Raw genomic sequence first — 19522 nt, 5'->3', positions numbered from 1 at the left:
TATCTATTTCCTTTCCATAAATGATTTCTCAAATATTGCAAAGACATCAAAACGATATTATTCTTTGTATGTGTGTGTATGTTTTTGTCTGTGTAATTATTTATTTTGTATTAATTATTTTATTTATTTATTTTATTTTTAACTTGTGAAGTGTATTATCACAAAACAAAAAATCTATACTAATAATGGTTAAATAAAAAGTCTTTTTATTAAACGTTTTTACCATATACAGAATCCCATACTCCTTTAACCCCTTAACACCAACATACATGAAAAATTTAGATGCTCTTATCTGGGGAACTGTTAACTTGTGGTTTCTGAGGCTGGTAACTTTGATGAACTTATCCTCTACAACAGAGGGAACTCTTGCTCTTCCTTTCCTGGGAATTTTTCATTTTGGATTGACTGACTGACTGACATTTTTTCTTAAAGTCATTTTTTTCTTTACTTAGTTGAGTAGTTCTTGCCATACTATGAATTAGAACATTATTTAAATATTCACTATTCACTGTATACCTGTAACTCTGCCTCTTCACTACTTTACTTTAACTGATGCTCTCAAACACTTTATTAAGAGACAAGAAATTCAAGTAATTAACTCTTGCTGAGTTAACTGAAGCTGTTCCATACAACTCTGTAAAAATAAGAAACCACTTAAAAATGATAAGTTTCTTTGATTTTACCAAATTGAAAACCTCTGGAATATAATCAAGAGGAAGATGGATGATCACAAAAATATTTTTATTTGGAATTTGTGAGAAATGTTGTCTGTAGTTTATAGAATAAAACAACAATGTTAATTTTTCTCAAATATTTATCTATAAATAGCAAAATCAGAGAAACTGATTCAGAAACGGAAGAGGTCTTTTATTTTATTTTATTTTATTTTTTTTCAGAATAAAGGGGGGACTTTTATTGAGTAAACGGACGTAATCTCGCGATATTACGGTGTTGAAATCCCGGGACCTGTTGCTTTGTGTGGAGTGTAGCTGGAGAACGTAGGGCAGATCTGCAGAGGAACAGCGAGCAGCTTCACATCATACAGGTCTTATATTTACCTCTTTATACTGATTTATACTTAATATAACTCACTTATAAACACAGCGCAGGCTTTATTCACACTCTGCAGTAAATACTGAGTTAATATATCCCGTGTCTCTGCAGCTCCGTGTTATTAATGACCTGTAGAGCTGCTAATAGTTTACTATTTTATTTTATATAACTTTATTTATACCTAGCTAACTCTGTAAGTTATATCTTTGTTCACTGTTACACAGCGCTACAAAGATGACGGGTAATAGTAAATATTATCTTTATAAAGGGGGAAACCTGCCATAAATACATACAGTGTTTATAATTTAAACACAAGTCTTTTATTCAGATTTTTTAGTTTGTTTTGCTTTCTGTTCCTTGCCTGCTTTAATAGTAGCTACATTTATTAGTACATTATTGCATTTTCATGTATTTTATAAGTATATGTTGCCTCATAGATCTGTATATCCATATCTAAATTAATAACTGAATACTTGTGCTTTTATTCTGCTTCTTAGTTTGTATTACTAGTGCAATATTAGTACAATTATTCGTTTGTTTATTAGTGCATTTATTACTACATACTTTAATCCATACATTAGTACATTTATTAGTGCATACTTTATTACATGCATTAGTTCATGTATTTGTACACTTATTAGTACATACATTAATGCATTTATTAGTGCATACATTAGTGCATTTATTACTACATACTTTAATCCATACATTAGTACATTTATTAGTGCATGCTTTATTACATAAAATAGTGCAGTTATTTGTACACTTATTAGTGCATACATTAGTGCATTTAATAGTGCATACATTAGTGAATTCATAAGTGCATACATTAGTGCATTTATTACTACATACTTTAAACCATACATTAGTACAGTTATTAATGCATACTTTAGTACATAGATTATTGCATGTATTTGTACACTTATTAGTACATACATTAGTGCATTTATAAGTGCATACATTAGTGCATTTATTAGTACATACATTAGTGCATTTATTAGTACATACATTGATTCATTTATTAGTGCATATTAGTGCATTTGTTAATGCATTTGTAAATACATTTATTAGTACGTCCCTGCATTAGAAATTATTTTAGAGCCATATTGCCCACCCCTACTACATACTTTAGATTAGTGCCTTTATTAGTACACTTATTTGTCCATACATTAGTGCATTTGTTTGTGCATTTGTTAATGGATTTATTAGTACATTTATTAGTGCATACAGTAGTGCATATGTTAGTGCCTTTATTAGTACATTTTAGTGCATTTATTTGTGCATACAGTAGTGCATGTGTTAGTGCCTTTATTAGTACATTTATTAGTGCATTTATTTGTGCATACAGTAGTGCATGTGTTAGTGCCTTTATTAGTACATTTATTAGTCCATACGTTAGTGCATGTGTTGGTGCATGTGTTGGTGCATGTATTAGTGCATTTGTTAGTGCATGTGCTAGTGCATTTGTTAGTGCCTTTAGTAGTACACTTATTAGTCCAAACATTATTGCATGTATTAGTTGCATGCATTTGTTAGTGCCTTTATTAGTACACTTATTTGTCGACACATTAGTGCATTTATTCGTACATTTTTTGTGCATTTATTAGTACATACATTAAAACATACATTAATGCATTTGTTAATACATTTATTACAAGATACATCATTGCATTTATTAGTCCGTACATTAGTACATTTATTAGAACTTGCATTAGTGCATTTGTTAGTACATACATAGGTACATTTATAACTACATTACTGCATAAGTTATGATGTATGTTATCAGTATATATTGCTTCATACATCTGTATATCCATATCTAAATGAATATCTGAAGGCCTGTGCTTTTATTTTGCCTCTTGGCCTGCATTATTAGTTCATTATCATGTATTTTTTCAGTATATGTTGCCAGGTATGGATCTCCTGTATATGTTTTATAGCTGAATGAATATGTGGAGAAGATGACTCAGGCCTTTGCTCAGCTCTCAGCTCAAAGTTCAAACCTCACTTTAATTGGTGACTTTTTATTCTATCAAGAGGGGTGTTGTCGTGTTACAACTGACCGATCAGGGGTCTGATTAACTTATGCAGAGTCTTACGTTTATGAGATTTTACAAAAATGGCTAAAAGAAAAAAGTAAATAATTAGTAAATCAATCAATCAACCTTTATGTTCACTCTGGAAAAACATTGAGGGTGACCCTCATTTAAAATGTTGCTGAGCATTTACAGGCATCAAAGGGATTGAAACCATTTAATAATACATTAGAAATAATAAGGAATAAAATAGTAAAAAAGTAATAAATAAATAAAAGATTTTTAATATATACAAGTAAAATATATATGTAAAACAGAAAATTCTAAAATACCGTAAAAAAACAAATAAAACACATAAAAAGTAAGAAATTTATAAAATATAAAATAAATAAAAAGATAATAGTAAAAGTAAAGTAAAATGTTAAGAATGATACGAAATGATAAAATGAATAATATAATTAAGAACATAAGAATGAAAATATAACACATTAGAATAAATAAAATAAAACGTAATAATAAATAAACCGCTGTATTATTATTAATCTATGCGTCTAAAAAATTCTGCAAGAACTAGGAATCTGGCTCCAACTCCAACTTCTCATGATGGAATTTATATTGCAGTTTGTTTCTTAATATCGACATATATGATATAATTCTGATTTTGATGGATTAAAGATGTTACACATGTCTGACTGCTTTATTTTTAGTTTCAAAGGTTTTAAAGCAATACAATTATGACAATTTAAAATGAATTAGTTAATTGTGTGGCTTTTTTTATTTCCAGTTTTATCTCCAGTTCTAATCCTCACAGTCATGTCCACTCTGAGCGGTAAAGTCCAGACGGTTCTGGGTCTGGTGGAACCGGACCAGCTTGGTCGCACCCTGACTCACGAGCACCTGAGCATGTCCTATGAGTGTTGCTTCTTCCCCCCACCCGCGGGCGACGAGGCCATGGCCACGGCTCCCTTCGAGATGAAGAACATGCACTGGCTCCAGCAGAACCCCTACAGCCACCGGGAGAACCTGCTGCTGGCCCAGGAGAACGAGGCGGTGAAGGAGGAGCTGCTGAGCTTTAAGAAGGCTGGAGGAGGAACCATAGTGGAGAACACCACCACGGGCATCACCCGGAACCTGCCCGCGCTGCGCCAGCTCTCCAAGGATACGGGGGTCCACATCGTGGCGGGGGCGGGGTACTACGTGGACGTTACACACTCGGCCGAGACGAGGAACATGACGGTGGAGAAGGTATATATACACACTATATATATATATATATATATATATATATATATATATATATATATATCATAAGCAATAATAGAATTTAATAATAATAATAATAATAATATCTTTATCGCGAAAATACAATGAAATATCGTGATATAATTTTAGGGCCATATCGCCCACCCCTAATCACATTACTGTGATTCTGAGATACTTGATATTTCTCAAGACAATTCTCTGTTACTGAAGAGAATAATAAAAAAAAAAATGAGATATAATATATATTTGCTTATTTAGGAGTATTTTATCCTATTCAGAAACACAGATGCTGTAAAGTAGTATGTGTATATATATATATATATATATATATATATATATATATATATATATATATATATATATATATATAATAGATATATTAAATAGATATAGATATAATATATATTTGTTTATTTAGGAGTATTTTATCCTATTCAGAAACACAGATGCTGTGAAGTATTGTAAAGAGTATCTCAGAAACACAGTAACATGCTAGGGGTGGGCGATATGGCTCTAAAATGATATCACGATATTTCATGATATTTTCGCGATAACAATACTCTTGGCGATATGGCAAAAAAAAAGTTTAAGAATACACTACTGCAACAAAATGAAAATTAAATATTATTATTGCATATGATATGATAATGCACAACTGAGATATCAAACTCAGATCTAAAAAAATACAAGAATTTTATCAGATTTGTCAATACATGCACCAACACATGCACCAACACATGCACCAACACATGCACCAACACATGCACCAACACATGCACCAACACATGCACCAACACATGCACCAACACATGCACCAACAGATGCACCAACAGATGCACCAACACATGCACCAACACATGCACCAACACATGCACCAACACATGCACCAACACATGCACCAACACATGCACCAACACATGCACCAACACATGCACCAACACATCAATGATCCAGAATATCATGATACTAATAATAATAATAAATGTACATAATCTCAATATATCCAGGATTAAAGTAAAATAAATGATACTGGACAGATATAATCTGTCTCTAGTAGATATATAATGGGAAAATGAGAAAAGTGTGATTTTTTCATTTACTAAAAACAGTAATAAAATAGTACCCTGAGGTGGTAATTAGGTGTGGGTGATATGGCACCATATTTCAGGGTATAATATCGTTCACGATGTTCAAAAAATGTTGGCGATATTATTGCAAACGATATGATATGGCACACCCCTACAGGGAATACGTTTCAGAAAGCTAATGTTACCACCCTCAGTGGACAGTGCAGTGAGTGGTATTGATGGTAACCTGCGGCTTCTGGTTAAAACTGTCCTTTTTAACAGGCCCTCAGTGACACACATTCTGTGCAGGAGACCCCAAAAGTTTTTTTTTTTCTTTAGCTTCCAAAGGATATGCCAAAGGTCATGGGACTTGTTATAAGTTCCTGTTAAAAAAAAGCTTATTTTGTGAAACAAATTGATGCTGATTCATCAAGATTTTTATTTTTTATTCAAGGATTGCTCGAATCAGCACTTCCAGTTTCCAGTGTAAAAATGTCTGTTTATGTTGATACTGGACCCTGTTCCTGGGAAGGCTGTGAAAAACAAGCTGTAAACGATACAGTAGAAAGAGGAATTAATTTGTATTTATTATTTATGGTCTGTTTATGATGTTTCCACTTCAGTTCCTCATCATATTACAACTTATGATTACACATACACTGACATGCTTTTGTGTCCCATGATTTTTGGCTTGGCATGTCCCATGAAGGCTAAAGAACGCTGCTCTGACCTGTGTAGGGGATATGAATAGGGGGTCTCTTGTATTGAGTATGGATGAAGTGATTTGATTTCTGCCAGATTTGCTTGTTCAACTGTTCGCATGGACAATTTCAGCCAGATGTCGCCGGTCACCATCATTACCACCCACTGCACTACTGTGTCCACTGTGGGTGTTCCGTAACACACGTGACCCCATGGAATAGACTTTGCCATGAGCACGCTAACCTCACTCACACATGATAGTACCTCACAACCTACAGTATACAAGCATAGGTGTTCCCAAGCTGACTTTTGGCATTGCAGTGTACCGGAACTAGATCCATAGTAGTTTCTATGAATACTAGTACATTTGTAAAATACAAGACAGGTGATATAATTTAATAACTAAATAATAATATTACATATTATTAGGCCTGTCACGACTTATCGTACGTATGTGTAATGATCAGATATACGCAGACAAGCGCAGATGCAGTATAAAGAATATTTTATTAAATAGAGCAGATATCAATAATAACAACAGGGTAGTCAGACTGAAATATAAGGTCAGCGGGAGCAAACAACAGCCAGAGAGGAAAAGCACTAACCAGAGTGAGGGACAGTCCAAAGTTCATGCACGGGAAGGCAAACAAGAGAGGATAATCCAAACAATCAGAAACGGTAATAGTCCAGGTAATACACAGAGTTCCAACAATAGGGAGAAGGCAAAAATCAGAATCGAGAATAACAAACCAGAGAGTCAAAACCAGGAGATCAAAAATATAGATAACAAGAATATGCTTTGTAATGAGGGCTAACCAATCGATTACTCGGCACAGAGTGTAAGTGAAGGGGGTTTTTATAGTGTGGGTAATCAATATTCAGGGCTTCTGGGTGGTGGCAGGTGAACAGGTGAGTGCGTGATGTCAGAGTGCAGCGCTGAATGTGGGAGAGACAGCAGTGCTTTTAGCACCAGACCTGACAGTACCCCCGCCTGATGGAGCCGGAGCGGGAGGGACGCGGGGGCGACCTCGGCGACGCCCACCCGACGGACAGGGAGTACAAGCGGGAGCCGCGGCAGGAGCGGTGGAAGTGCCGTACCGGCGAGGGCTGCGTGAGCGGGAGACCTGGCGGACGGGTGCTGTGGAGGACTGGGAGCGTCTGGGACGGCCCCGAGGTCGGGGTGCCGGCTTGCCGGGGTAGCGAGCGTGGAAATCAGCGAGAAGAGCAGGATCCAGCACGTTCCCAGCAGCAACCCAGCTACGCTCCTCCGGACCGTAACCCTCCCAATCAATGAGGTACTGCAATACGCCACCTCTCCGGCGAGAATCCAGCACCTCACGAACCGCGTATGTGGACAAATCCTCCCCCTCCACTGCCGCGGGTGGTACGTCACAAGGAGCCCCCTCAGCGAGCGGGCCCGGGACCATAGGCTTGAGGAGAGAAACATGGAAAGAATTATTGACTTTATACTGTGCAGGGAGCTCCACCCGGTATGACACTTCATTAATTTGAGACAGTATTCGAAAGGCGCCAATGTACTTGGGCAGGAGCTTCCTGCAGCACCCCTCAAACCTAAAATCCCGGGTCGAGAGCCACACTCGGTCACCAGGTTGAAAGTGGGGGGTATCGCCTCGGTGCTTGTCAGACTGCTCCTTGTATCGCTGCAAAACCTCTGAGACCTGCCGGTGAGTCTCCTCCCACACACGCTCGCTGCGATTCATCCAGTCATCCACAGCTGGCACATCAGAGGACACCACTGTCCACGGTGCCAATGGGGGTTGGTATCCCAGAACACACTGAAAGGGAGTGAGACCAGAGGTGGAGTTAATAAGTGAATTTTGTGCAATTTCAGCCCAAACGAGATAATGAGACCAGTCTGTAGGGTATTTAAAACAGTATATACGCAGAAACTTTCCCAATTCTTGATTTACCCTTTCACATTGCCCATTGCTCATCGGATGAAAACCAGAAGTCAGACTAACATGAACACCAAGGTGTTCAAAAAAGGCCCTCCAAACTCTAGACGTGAACTGGGGTCCTCTATCAGACAAAAAATCCTCCGGAACACCAAAATGACGAAACACATGAGTGTAAATAGCCTGAGCAGTTTGAAACGCAGTAGGTAAAGCAGTAAAGGGAATAAACTTAACCCCCCGAGAAAACCTGTCTACAACAGTAAGAATTGTGGTATAGCCCTCAGACACGGGAAGATCCGTGACAAAATCCACGGCTAAATGCGACCAGGGTCACTCAGGTACTGGCAAAGGCATGAGCTTACCGGCTGGAAGGGTTTTTGGGGTTTTACACTGTGCACAAATAAAGCACGAAGTAACGAAAGCATGCACATCAGCTCTCATAGTGTCCCACCAATACAGAGAGGAGATTAACTGCAGCGTGCGAGTAACACCAGGATGTCCAGAAGATAACGAAGAGTGAGCCCACGTGATAAGTCTGTCTCTGAATTTTGACGGAACGAACGTTTTGTCTGGAGGACAGTCCTCCGAAGATGGATGACCAGCATTAAATTCCATAATCTGATCATCCAACTCCCAGCGAATAACAGCGATCTCCACTGATGGTGGAAGTATGCGCTCCGCTTCAGCGGACTGAGTTACGCTGTCCGAGGTGCTGAAAACCCGGGAGAGCGCGTCAGCTTTGGTGTTGCAGTGGCCGGGGCGAAAAGAGATGGAAAACTGAAATCTCGAAAAGAATAACGACCAGCGAGCCTGACGGGAGTTCAAACGTTTGGCGGTTCTGAGGTATTCGAGATTTTTATGGTCTGTGAGTACGACAAAGGGGTGTTTAGCCCCTTCCAGCCAGTGACGCCATTCTTCTAATGCCATTTTCACTGCCAGTAATTCCCTGTCTCCTATACCATAGTTGTGTTCGGCGGCCGACAGCTTACTCGAGAAGAAAGCTATGGGGAAAAGTTTAGGAGGTGTACCACTGCGCTGGGAGAGTATGGCCCCAACCCCGGTTTCTGAGGCGTCGACCTCGACTACGAAAGGGAGGCCCGGGTTAGGATGCTTAAGTGTAGGTGCCGATACAAAAGCCGCTTTAAGTTTATCAAACGCGTGTTGGGCTTCGGGGGACCATCTCAGGATTTTAGTAGCTTTTTTTGGTTAGGGTAGTAAGAGGTGCAGCAACACTACTGAAATTGCGAATAAATCGCCTATAAAAATTTGCAAAACCAAGGAAACGCTGAAGATCCTTAATAGTATGAGGGACGGGCCAATTAGTTACGGCTTCGGCCTTATTATCGTCCATGAGGGCGCCGTTTGCACTTATAATGTAGCCGAGGAATGCGATACGCTGTTGGTGAAATTCGCATTTCTCTGCTTTAGCATAAAGATGATGCTCTGACAGGCGTTGGAGGACAGAACGGACGTGGGCAATGTGGGTATTTAAATCTGGTGAGTACACCAAAATGTCGTCTATAAATACGATTACGTATTTACCCAACATGTCCCGGAATACATCGTCCATAAAGGATTGAAAAACGGACGGAGCGTTAGCGAGGCCGTAACTCATCACAAGGTATTCGTAATGACCATTGGTGGTGGTAAAGGCAGTTTTCCATTCGTCGCCTTCTCTAATACGGACCAGGTTATATGCGCTGCGGAGATCCAATTTAGTGAACACTTTGGCTTCTCTAAGTTGTTCGAGAGCTACTGGGACCAGTGGTAGGGGATACGTGTATTTCTGCGTGATTTCGTTGAGACCCCGATAATCAATACAAGGCCTGAGGCCCCCACCCTTCTTATTAACAAAAAAGAAACCCGACCCAACCGGCAATTTAGACGGGCGAATGAACCCCTGTTCTAGCGCTTCGTTAATGTACTCTTCCATAGCTTTCTTCTCGTCTTGGGTAAGCGGGTAAACGCGAACCTTAAGCAACGTGGCGCCTTCTTTCAAGTCAATGGAACAATCGTACGGGCGGTGTGAGGGTAATTTAGTTGCGTTTATTTTACTAAAGACTTCTGAAAAATCTGCATATTCAGGAGGAATGTCAGGAGTAACCTGAGCATCGGGGCTCTCTACCGAGGTGGACTGAACAGCTACTTTTTCTAACACTAAGCAGTGCGAATGACAGTACGGAGACCAGGACTTAATATCCCCTTGGGACCATGATATGACAGGGTCATGAGTCCTAAGCCATGGAAGACCAAGAATGAGCTGGTGTTCAGTTCTCGGAAGGACGAACAGAGGTAGCTCTTCGAAGTGGAGCGCGCTGGTCTGGATTGTGAGAGGCACAGTCTGCTGCGTAATGGGTCTGGAGCGCACGGTGTTCCCATCAACAGCGCGGATACAGATGGGATGATGCAGACTTCTGGTGGGGATGCCTCTCTCTCTAACCAGGTCCGCGCTGATAAAGTTGCCCTCGGCTCCAGAATCTATAAGTGCTGAGACAGAGAGTACACTGGTTGGACAGGTAACAGTAACACTGAGCGAGAAACATTTGGATTTAAAATGTTCAGGATTGTTACGTACCACATTAGCGCGTGGAGCATTCTCCACGCGCTGTCCCGGTGATGAGGTTTGCGATGACCGGGATAGAAGCCCACAGGTAGCCTTCATGTGACCCGAACCTCCACAATATAGACTCCCCGCAGGACTGACCATACTTGGTGTGATCAAACACACAACGAAACGTTTGCAAAAAATTATCGTAGCTTGAATCAGATAAAGTGTCGCAAACAGCTGTGGCCCATTCAAGAGCTTTACCAGATAAACGAGATACTATGAACCCGATTTTAGCTTTATCGGTTGTTGGGGGTGTATTGCTGAAAAAAACGGAGCACTGCAACAAAAAACCACTGCATTTCTCAGGATCTCCGTTAAACATCTCTGGTTTGCTAACCGAGAACCCAGACCCTGTAGAAGCAGCTGGGGGTATGGCAGGTGATGCTGTAACAGGGGGTGAGGGGTTCGTAAGACCCTGAAGGTGTTCCAGAATTTCTGAGAGCTGCTGCTGTTGGTTAGCCTGCTGGCGAGCGAGCTCGTCCACAGCTTGGGTCACACCAGCGAGTGTTTTTTGGTGTTGACCGAGCAGCTTGCCCTGGTTAGCTAAACCAGACCGAATTTGATCTGCATCCGCTATCTGATCCATAATCAGCGGCCGAGTAATCTGTAATGATCAGATATACTCAGACAAGCGCAGATGCAGTATAAAGAATATTTTATTAAATAGAGCAGATATCAATAATAACAACAGGGTAGTCAGACTGAAATATAAGGTCAGCGGGAGCAAACAACAGCCAGAGAGGAAAAGCACTAACCAGAGTGAGGGACAGTCCAAAGTTCATGCACGGGAAGGCAAACAAGAGAGGATAATCCAAACAATCAGAAACAGTAACAGTCCAGGTAATACACAGAGTTCCAACAATAGGGAGAAGGCAAAAATCAGAATCGAGAATAACAAACCAGAGAGTCAAAACCAGGAGATCAAAAACATAGATAACAAGAATATGCTTTGTAATGAGGGCTAACCAATCGATTACTCGGCACAGAGTGTAAGTGAAGGGGGTTTTTATAGTGTGGGTAATCAATATTCAGGGCTTCCGGGTGGTGGCAGGTGAACAGGTGAGTGCGTGATGTCAGAGTGTGGTGTGTTCTGGGAAGTGTAGTTGGGAGACTGGAGATCGTCTGCAGCGCTGAATGTGGGAGAGACAGCAGTGCTTTTAGCACCAGACCTGACAGTATGATAATGGTGATATTGTCTATATTGTGTTTATTTGTATGTATTATATGTTTGTTCACATATATTATAGTGAACACTATTTTAGCCAGTTATGCAATACTAGACCAATGCTTCATTAAATATTGATAGATAATAATAACTATAAGTATATTTTTTCCCAAATTGTGATTTATTAAAATGCTGTTGTCTTTAAAAGGGTATAATTGCTTTGTTATTCTATTCTATTCTATTATCATTATTTCAGTGGTATTTATTGGTCTAAAGGTTGCCAAAATTATTAAGAAGATTGCTAGTTAAAATCCCGGTCATGCAGCTTGCCATCAGCTGCCAGAGCCCTGAGAGAGCACAATTGGCCTTGCTCTCTCTGGGTGGGTACAGTAGATGGGGCTTTTTCCACTTATCACTCCTAGGGTGATGTGGATCAGCACAAGGTTGCGTCTGCGAGCTGATGTATCAGAATCAAGTCGCTGCGCTTTCCTCCAACACAAATCAGTTTTATCTTGACAGGCCTACATATACATTTACAAAATACCTATATATATATATATACATATATACAAATTACAATTTATGTGTTTTTATGTTTCTTCCCAGCTCGCTGACGTCATTGTGAGCGAGGTGCTGCACGGGGCGGATGGCACCGACATTCGCTGTGGCGTGATTGGAGAGATCGGCACCAGCTGGCCAATCACAGACAGCGAGAAAAAGGTCCTCCAGGCTGCTGCACACGCCCAGAAGCAGCTGGGCTGTCCAGTCCTCATCCACCCAGGCCGGAACAACGCCGCCCCCAAAGAGCTGATCCGTATCCTGCAGGAGGCGGGAGGAGACGTCTCCAAAACCACCATGTGTCATTTAGACAGGTGAGGAACTGCACACTATAGATGACACACTATAATGTATGTGTACCGTTATCATGAAACAAAAAAAAGCAGCTAAGTGGGAATATTGGGAAGATTGGCTTATTTGTTGCTGATTATGTTTTTTGACTATGGTTTAATATACACTTTTATATAATACGTTTCAGAAATCTGAAAATAATTCGGAGAAAAAACACTATCGGAAGATTTATTAATGCTGCATTTTTTTGCACAATAAAGCGCACTGGATTCAGTAAACGAGGATGTAGCCATGTTTCCCTTCTTATTAGTAAAGCTAAGTTAAGTAAACAAAACTGTAATTCTTTAAAAAAACCTTTTAAAGTCTTTTAAAGTCAAATGAGCAATGGCTGTTAATCTACACAGATTTCTCTCCTGAAAAAAAACTTTTATTTGGGTGATTAAAACGCTTCAGTTTATTTACAGTAAGCTAAGATTTCCAGATTTCCAATAAGACTGGGTGCGGTTAGCGGCTAATGCTAATGCTTCTCCAGCAGTGTTATCCGGAGTTAGCAGCAGGCTATGAGCTGATAATACTCGCCTTTAACGTGGAAATAGTTAGCACTTAGCGCGGTTAGCGGCTAATGCTAATGCTAATGCTGCTTCAGTGTCTGTGTTGGAGAACTAAACTGAAACTCATGTATAACGCTGTACTGCTCCTTACAGTCTGACTGGTAATTAAATGATTTTAAGTGAGCCTTATAGTGCGAAAAATACAGTATTAGAATGCATTATGTCTGCTACTAGACCTACTATTCCTGTTTTGAGTACAGTTAAAATATCTAAAACTATATAAGTAAATCATGAAACACCATTATTTTTACAGATTTAGACCTGTGTTAGAGAGCTTGTATGTAGATTGTTTTATTTAATTATTTAATTCAATTCATATTTTAAATAACCTTAAAATGATTTTAAAAACCTCATAAACCATTTGTAGCATTTAAATCAATAATGCACAAAAAAAAAACATGATTTTTCTCCTAGTTCCAGCAACTGCACTTGTGTAGATCTCCACTTCGAGCTGAGCTTTTCTCTCTAGTGCGCTGATTCTCCTCTGCTCGGCTTGATTTGCTGAAGTTCAATTCCTGTCTTGGATGAATGAATGCTGTGTTACACCAATAAGAGTCCTAAGACTACACTGACCCACCTCTGTAATAGAAATAACCTTGTAGGTCGGGCTAGATAAGATTGTCAGCTAAATGCTGTAAATTTAATGTAATATAATGTATTCTTTTTTTAAGGAAGATTTAAGGAAGATTTTGCCATTACCCTTTGACCTTTCTCAATAAGAAATGTAAGGTTTGTTTTAGGCCTGGACAATAATTCGATATCGGTATTTATCGCGATAAGAAATGTTTCAATAACGGTGATATCACTTTTGTGGTATATCGATATGTATTATGTACAGAATCTGTCACGGACAGGCGTTTTTTACTGGCGTCAGCTCGCCGCAGAGCCAAACACATTCAGCCCCCATAGCTGTGCTACCTCAGTGCGTGATGACGCAATCACACAGGCACGTAGCCAGATAGGCTAGGCTAGGTTAAAATGGCTAGGCTAGGCTAGGTTAGGTTCAGGTCCGCTCCGCTACGCATCTAAAATGTCTCGAAACGGAGCCGGGACGAGCGGATCCAAGGCTAGGGTAGACTCGGTTCGGTCAGCCGCTGTTTCGCTCGCCCATTCGCGCGTCCGCTCGCCCATCCGCTTTGCTGCAAATTGTGCCGGTGAGTGGAGCCGACAAGCAGCGTAACGTTAATACATCTAATCTGTTCCACCACCTCAAGCATCTTCACTACATACAATATTTTCCTTATACTGACTGAAGCACTTTAATAGATTATGTTGAAACTAAGTTATTTAAAGTTTATGAATCCTTTAGGTTTGTTTATTTGACGTGGATATCATGTTGAATACCTCTTGTATTCTGGCTGAAGCACTTTAATAGATTATGTTGTCACTAAGTTATTTATAGTTGAAAAATCCTATAGGTTTGTTTATTTGACGGGAAAATCTTGTTGCTTTTATGTATATAAAGGCTTCTTGTATTATATATCCTAGTTAAAACACTTTTGTTTTAATCTGTTAAATTTGTTTACAATGAATAAGAAGCTCTGCCTCTGTTGTCATTTAAAGTTATTTTTATTTGTAATAGTTATATAGGCTTATGTTTGACAGGGATGTCATGTTATTATTTTGCTATATGCAAATAAAATTGAGCATTGATTTATTTTGACTACTTTTATTTCTAAAGTATTAAAGTTTTTGTGAAAGGAGGTTTCAAAGACTTAAAAAACATTTTCATACAGTAGTAGGTACAGATTTCCATTAGATAGATTGATACAAAAAGTGCAAATACACAGTTAAATAATAATTTAAATTTGCAGTGCAAGCTGCAGAGATTGCAGGGATTCTTTTTCTGAGGCCTTCAAAGTATTTATCGATATCGAAATTATATCGTATCGACCGAAATTTAAGGAATATATCGTGATATAAATTTTGGCCATATCGTCCAGCACTAGTTTGTTTTATGATTTTGATTGTTCAGTGCCGTCTGTCCACACAGACACACATTTCACATATAACACACATTTCCTTTCCAATATATGATTATTTGAAGGACTATTTATGACCCTGCTGAGCTGCTGGAGTTTGCTAAGCTGGGAAGCTACCTGGAGTACGACCTGTTTGGTACAGAAATGCTGAACTACCCCTTTAATCTGAAGGTAGACATGCCGAGCGACAGCCAGAGGATTCAGACGTGAGTACCCAGAATCACACTGCAGCTTTAATATACATAGTAATTAAAAGATTATTATAAGATTATTAGAATTAGTTCACATATTAGAATGTCTATTTTTTTTAGTACATTTTAAATATCTAAAATCAGAATTTGACAGGTTTAGACTGGTGTTAGAAAGCTTGTGTCTAGATTGTATTATTTAATACAATTTAGGCCCTTAATTTAATAATCATAACAGATTGGAGCAAATAAAGTCCTATTTTTAGAGCTGATTGTGCAATAAATATTTCATAAGTATGTCCAAAAACAACAGAAAAAAAAACATTCCACTGAAGAGATCAGTTCCTCTTCACCTCGAAATGTAAGGAAAGGAAGGAAAACACATAAACAAACATATAAGTGAAATGAAAGCAGGCATGTTTACTATGGAGGACCAAAAATGACATAAGTATAAATAAATAAATGCAGTAAATTTAGAAATAAATAAATATATAAATAAATTAATAAACGCAGTAAATTTAGAAATAAATAAATACATATATAAATAATCGCACATATAAATAAATGAATAAATAAATAAATATATTTAAAAAATATATACACGTATAAAGAATTGTATAGGTAAATGAACAAATTAATAGGTATGTGGAAATGTGAAAATAAGTCAATAAATAAATGTAGGAATGTTAAAATACATGAATGAATAAATACATAAATGTTAAAATACATGAATGAATAAATACATAAATGTTGAAATAAATAAATGCACATATAAAGGAATAAATAAATAAATATATAAATAAGAATTTTAATTATTAATTTATCTATTTGCCTATATAATTATTTATGCATGTATTTATTTATTTACATATTTATTCATTTATATGTGCATTTATTAATATATTTATTCAAACATTTATTTATTTATTTATACTTGTACTCTTACTTCTACTCGGTCCTCCATAGTTTACTTGTTTAAAGAACAATTTGAGAATCTGCTCGTAAAGACCTGATTTTCAGTGTTTGTGACTCTCAGATTAGGTGAAGTTTGCAGTCAAGTTGCAGCAGTCACTTCCTACGCTCATGAATATTCATCAAAAACGGCCTATATAAAATTTTATTTAAAAAAATAACTATATGCTAGAGACAAATAGAAAAAATAGATTTACTCAGTGAATTTATAAACAGAATTCTGATAATGACTCAAATATTGTGATAAATATCAGGTATCATGTAACTGCCCACCTTTAAAAAGTGGTTTTGTGCTCCTCCTCCTCCTCCAGCTTGGCGTTCCTGATTAAAGAAGGCTACGAGGACAAGCTGCTTATCGCTCATGACATCCACACCAAGAACCGCCTGACCAAATACGGAGGCCACGGCTACTCCCACATCCTGAACAACATCGTGCCCAAAATGCTCACCCGGGGTATCACCCAAACCCAGGTGGACAAGATCCTCATACACAACCCCAAAGCTTTCCTAGCCTTCAAATAGATCCTCACACAGATCTGACCTCAACCAATCACAGAGTAGCAGACCGACCACCAGCCAATCACAACTGTTTCCTAAAGTGCTTTAATGACAATCAGCTGCTTATTATATTAGTTATGTGACGTGTCTGTCTGTGTAGCAAAACCAATATTGAAGATTTCTGATTGGTGCTAATATTTCAATATTTTATTGATGGATGGATGGGTGGAGAGATGGATGGGTGGAGAGATGGATGGGTGGAGAGATGGAGGGATAAATTGATAGATGGATGGACAAATAGATAGATGGATGGATGGATAAATGGTTAAATGTATGGATGGATGGATGAATAGATAGATGATAACTAGGTGGATAGATGAATAGATAGATAAATGGATGGATGAATAGATGGATGGGTGGATGAATATACAGACAGACAGACAGACAGACAGATAGATAGATAGATAGATGAAAACAAAGAGATGGATGGATAAATTGATATGTGGATGGATGGATGAATAGATAGATAGGTGGATAGATGGATGGATGAAAAGATTTATTGTCTAATTAATGGTAACCCTGACTTTTAGTGTAGCTGAGCATTTACAATAGACAGGGATTGAAATTCTATAATATATATATATATATATATATATATATATATATATATATATATATATATATATATATTAGCCAAAAACAGCAGAGGAAAACAAGCAAGCTAGCATTAAGAGTAATTACTATAAAAAGATCAAATTACAGTTTTAAATAAATCATTCAAAGCAAAGAAGCACGATAAATCAAACGAAAAAGAGAAGAAAATTAAGTTAAAATGAATAACAGACAAAAACCAAAAATACAGTACTATTTAAAGTAATAAGCACATTTGAATTTGATTTAATGTTACCCCTCAGAAAACATCAGTAAATGATCTGCGTCTGAAACTGAAATATATACTAAATATTGGTTTCTATAAAATATTTTTTTCTATAAACCTCCCTCTGTATGAGCTGTGGCCTCTAGACCAGGGAGATTTGTGTTTGTTTTAATGACTGGATTCAAACCTCAAAGGCTGTCCTTTTAAGTTTCTTGCCAAACAGGCAGTTAGACAGTCACTCCACTCTAGAGCTGTGAAACTACGGACATTTCTATGCCAAAAAAAGAATAGAAAGGTAAATTTTGCTTTATTTTTATGTCTTGTCATTTATGACACAGCTTTAACTGCTGCTCCTGATCCTCAAGTGTGAAGAGATCTTGGATTTAATCAACTAAAAAATACGCTATGAATAAAATATAAAGTGTACAAAAGAAGTACAGTCTAAAACAATGATTTCACTTTGGCAATACTGTGGAAATTACAGTTTTGGACTTTTTTATTATGATTTATTATGTTTAATTGTAATTTCTTAGGGAAAAGCTCGGCTTGATTAATTAGCAGCAGCTCAGTTCAATAAATCCAAAACTTTCCAGTCAAATATGGAACTTACTGATTTGATGAATGAGACACCCTTAGATTTCACACAAATGCCTTCTGATAATCATCTTCCTTTATTCGGACCTCTAATAATAATAATGAGGACATTCTTTATCAATATTCAAAGCAATGTTTTGTCATTAACAAGCTGTAATCGTTATTCTTCCAAACAAGGACAAAAGCCTAATTAAAACTGCGTAACAATACGCTTTTGATTGCACTGTGACTAACTATGCACACTAACTGCAACAGAAAAATAAACAATGCTCATCTTTTTGCAAAGCAAAGTGAGTTTCCTGTCTTTATTTATGTATTTAATAAAGCTGCATATTAAAGGGACTGTACAGGGGTTGGACAATGAAACTGAGACACCTGGTTTTAGAGCACAGTAATTGATTGTGGTGATGGACAGTTCTGGTGGAAACAGGAGAGTTGCGGTGCACATTGAATTCTGCGTGATTTGATCAGCCGTGGTTTTATGTTTGTTGGATACAATCCGGGTTAGCACCCGAACATCCCTTTCAGACAGCTTCCTCTTACAGCGTCCACAGTTAATCCTGTTGGATGTGGTTGGTTCTTCTTGGTTCTTCTTGGCTCTTACTGGTGCAATAATGTGCAATTAATGAAGATTGAACACCAGGCTGCTCCAATTTAGCCATGAAACCTCCCACACTAAAATGACAGGTGTTTCAGTTTCGTTGTCCAATTCCTGTACATAGAGAGTCAACTCCAATATTCCATAACCCCCAAAACTGTTACATCACAGTCTTGTTACCTTGTATTTACATACAGCTCTGGAATAAATTAAGTTGTTTTGTTATATAAACTGAGGACAATATTTCTTCCAAATTCCAAATAAAAAATTATTTAGAGCATTTATTTGCAGAAAATGAGAAATGGCTGAAATAACAAAAAAGATGCAGAGCTTTCAGACCTCAAATAATGCAAAGAAAACCAGTTCATATTCATAAAGTTTTCAGAGTTCAGAAATCAATATTTGGTGGAATAACCCTGGTTTTTAATCCATGCATCTTGGCATCATGTTCTCCTGTAACCAGTCTTACACACTGCTTTTGGATAACTTTATGCTGCTTTACTCCTGCTGCAAAAATTCAAGCAGTTCAGTTTGGTGGTTTGA

At 37.9% G+C, this 19522-nt stretch overlaps 2 protein-coding genes across 2 annotated transcripts in view; one reads left to right on the top strand and one right to left on the bottom strand.

Moving 5' to 3' along the window:
* hecw1b (HECT, C2 and WW domain containing E3 ubiquitin protein ligase 1b) overlaps positions 1 to 19522 on the bottom strand; it is a 295654-nt gene that overhangs the window by 105076 nt on the left and 171056 nt on the right. The gene's annotated exons all lie outside the window — the stretch shown is intronic.
* pter (phosphotriesterase related) lies at positions 930 to 18671 on the top strand. Its single transcript, XM_049476608.1, has 5 exons — positions 930 to 1045; positions 3874 to 4334; positions 12417 to 12682; positions 15318 to 15458; positions 16724 to 18671. The coding sequence occupies exons 2-5, from the start codon at positions 3903 to 3905 to the stop codon at positions 16932 to 16934; spliced, it is 1050 nt and encodes a 349-aa protein (XP_049332565.1). The 5' UTR covers positions 930 to 1045; positions 3874 to 3902; the 3' UTR covers positions 16935 to 18671.

The sequence above is a fragment of the Astyanax mexicanus genome, chromosome 4 (assembly GCF_023375975.1).
Source record: "Astyanax mexicanus isolate ESR-SI-001 chromosome 4, AstMex3_surface, whole genome shotgun sequence".
Lineage (NCBI taxonomy): Eukaryota > Metazoa > Chordata > Actinopteri > Characiformes > Acestrorhamphidae > Astyanax > Astyanax mexicanus.
The sequence above is the reverse complement of the archived record's forward strand: the minus strand, read 5'-3'. Positions and strand labels throughout refer to the sequence as shown.

What these genes read in the sequence shown, in the direction of transcription:
- pter (XM_049476608.1), top strand. Translation starts at nt 3,903, where the DNA reads ATGTCCACTCTGAGCGGTAAAGTCCAGACGGTTCTGGGTCTGGTGGAA. An exon ending in ACCATGTGTCATTTAGACAG is followed by an intron (nt 12,683 to 15,317) that starts GTGAGGAACTGC and finishes GATTATTTGAAG; the next exon opens with GACTATTTATGACCCTGCTG. An exon ending in GACAGCCAGAGGATTCAGAC is followed by an intron (nt 15,459 to 16,723) that starts GTGAGTACCCAG and finishes CTCCTCCTCCAG; the next exon opens with CTTGGCGTTCCTGATTAAAG.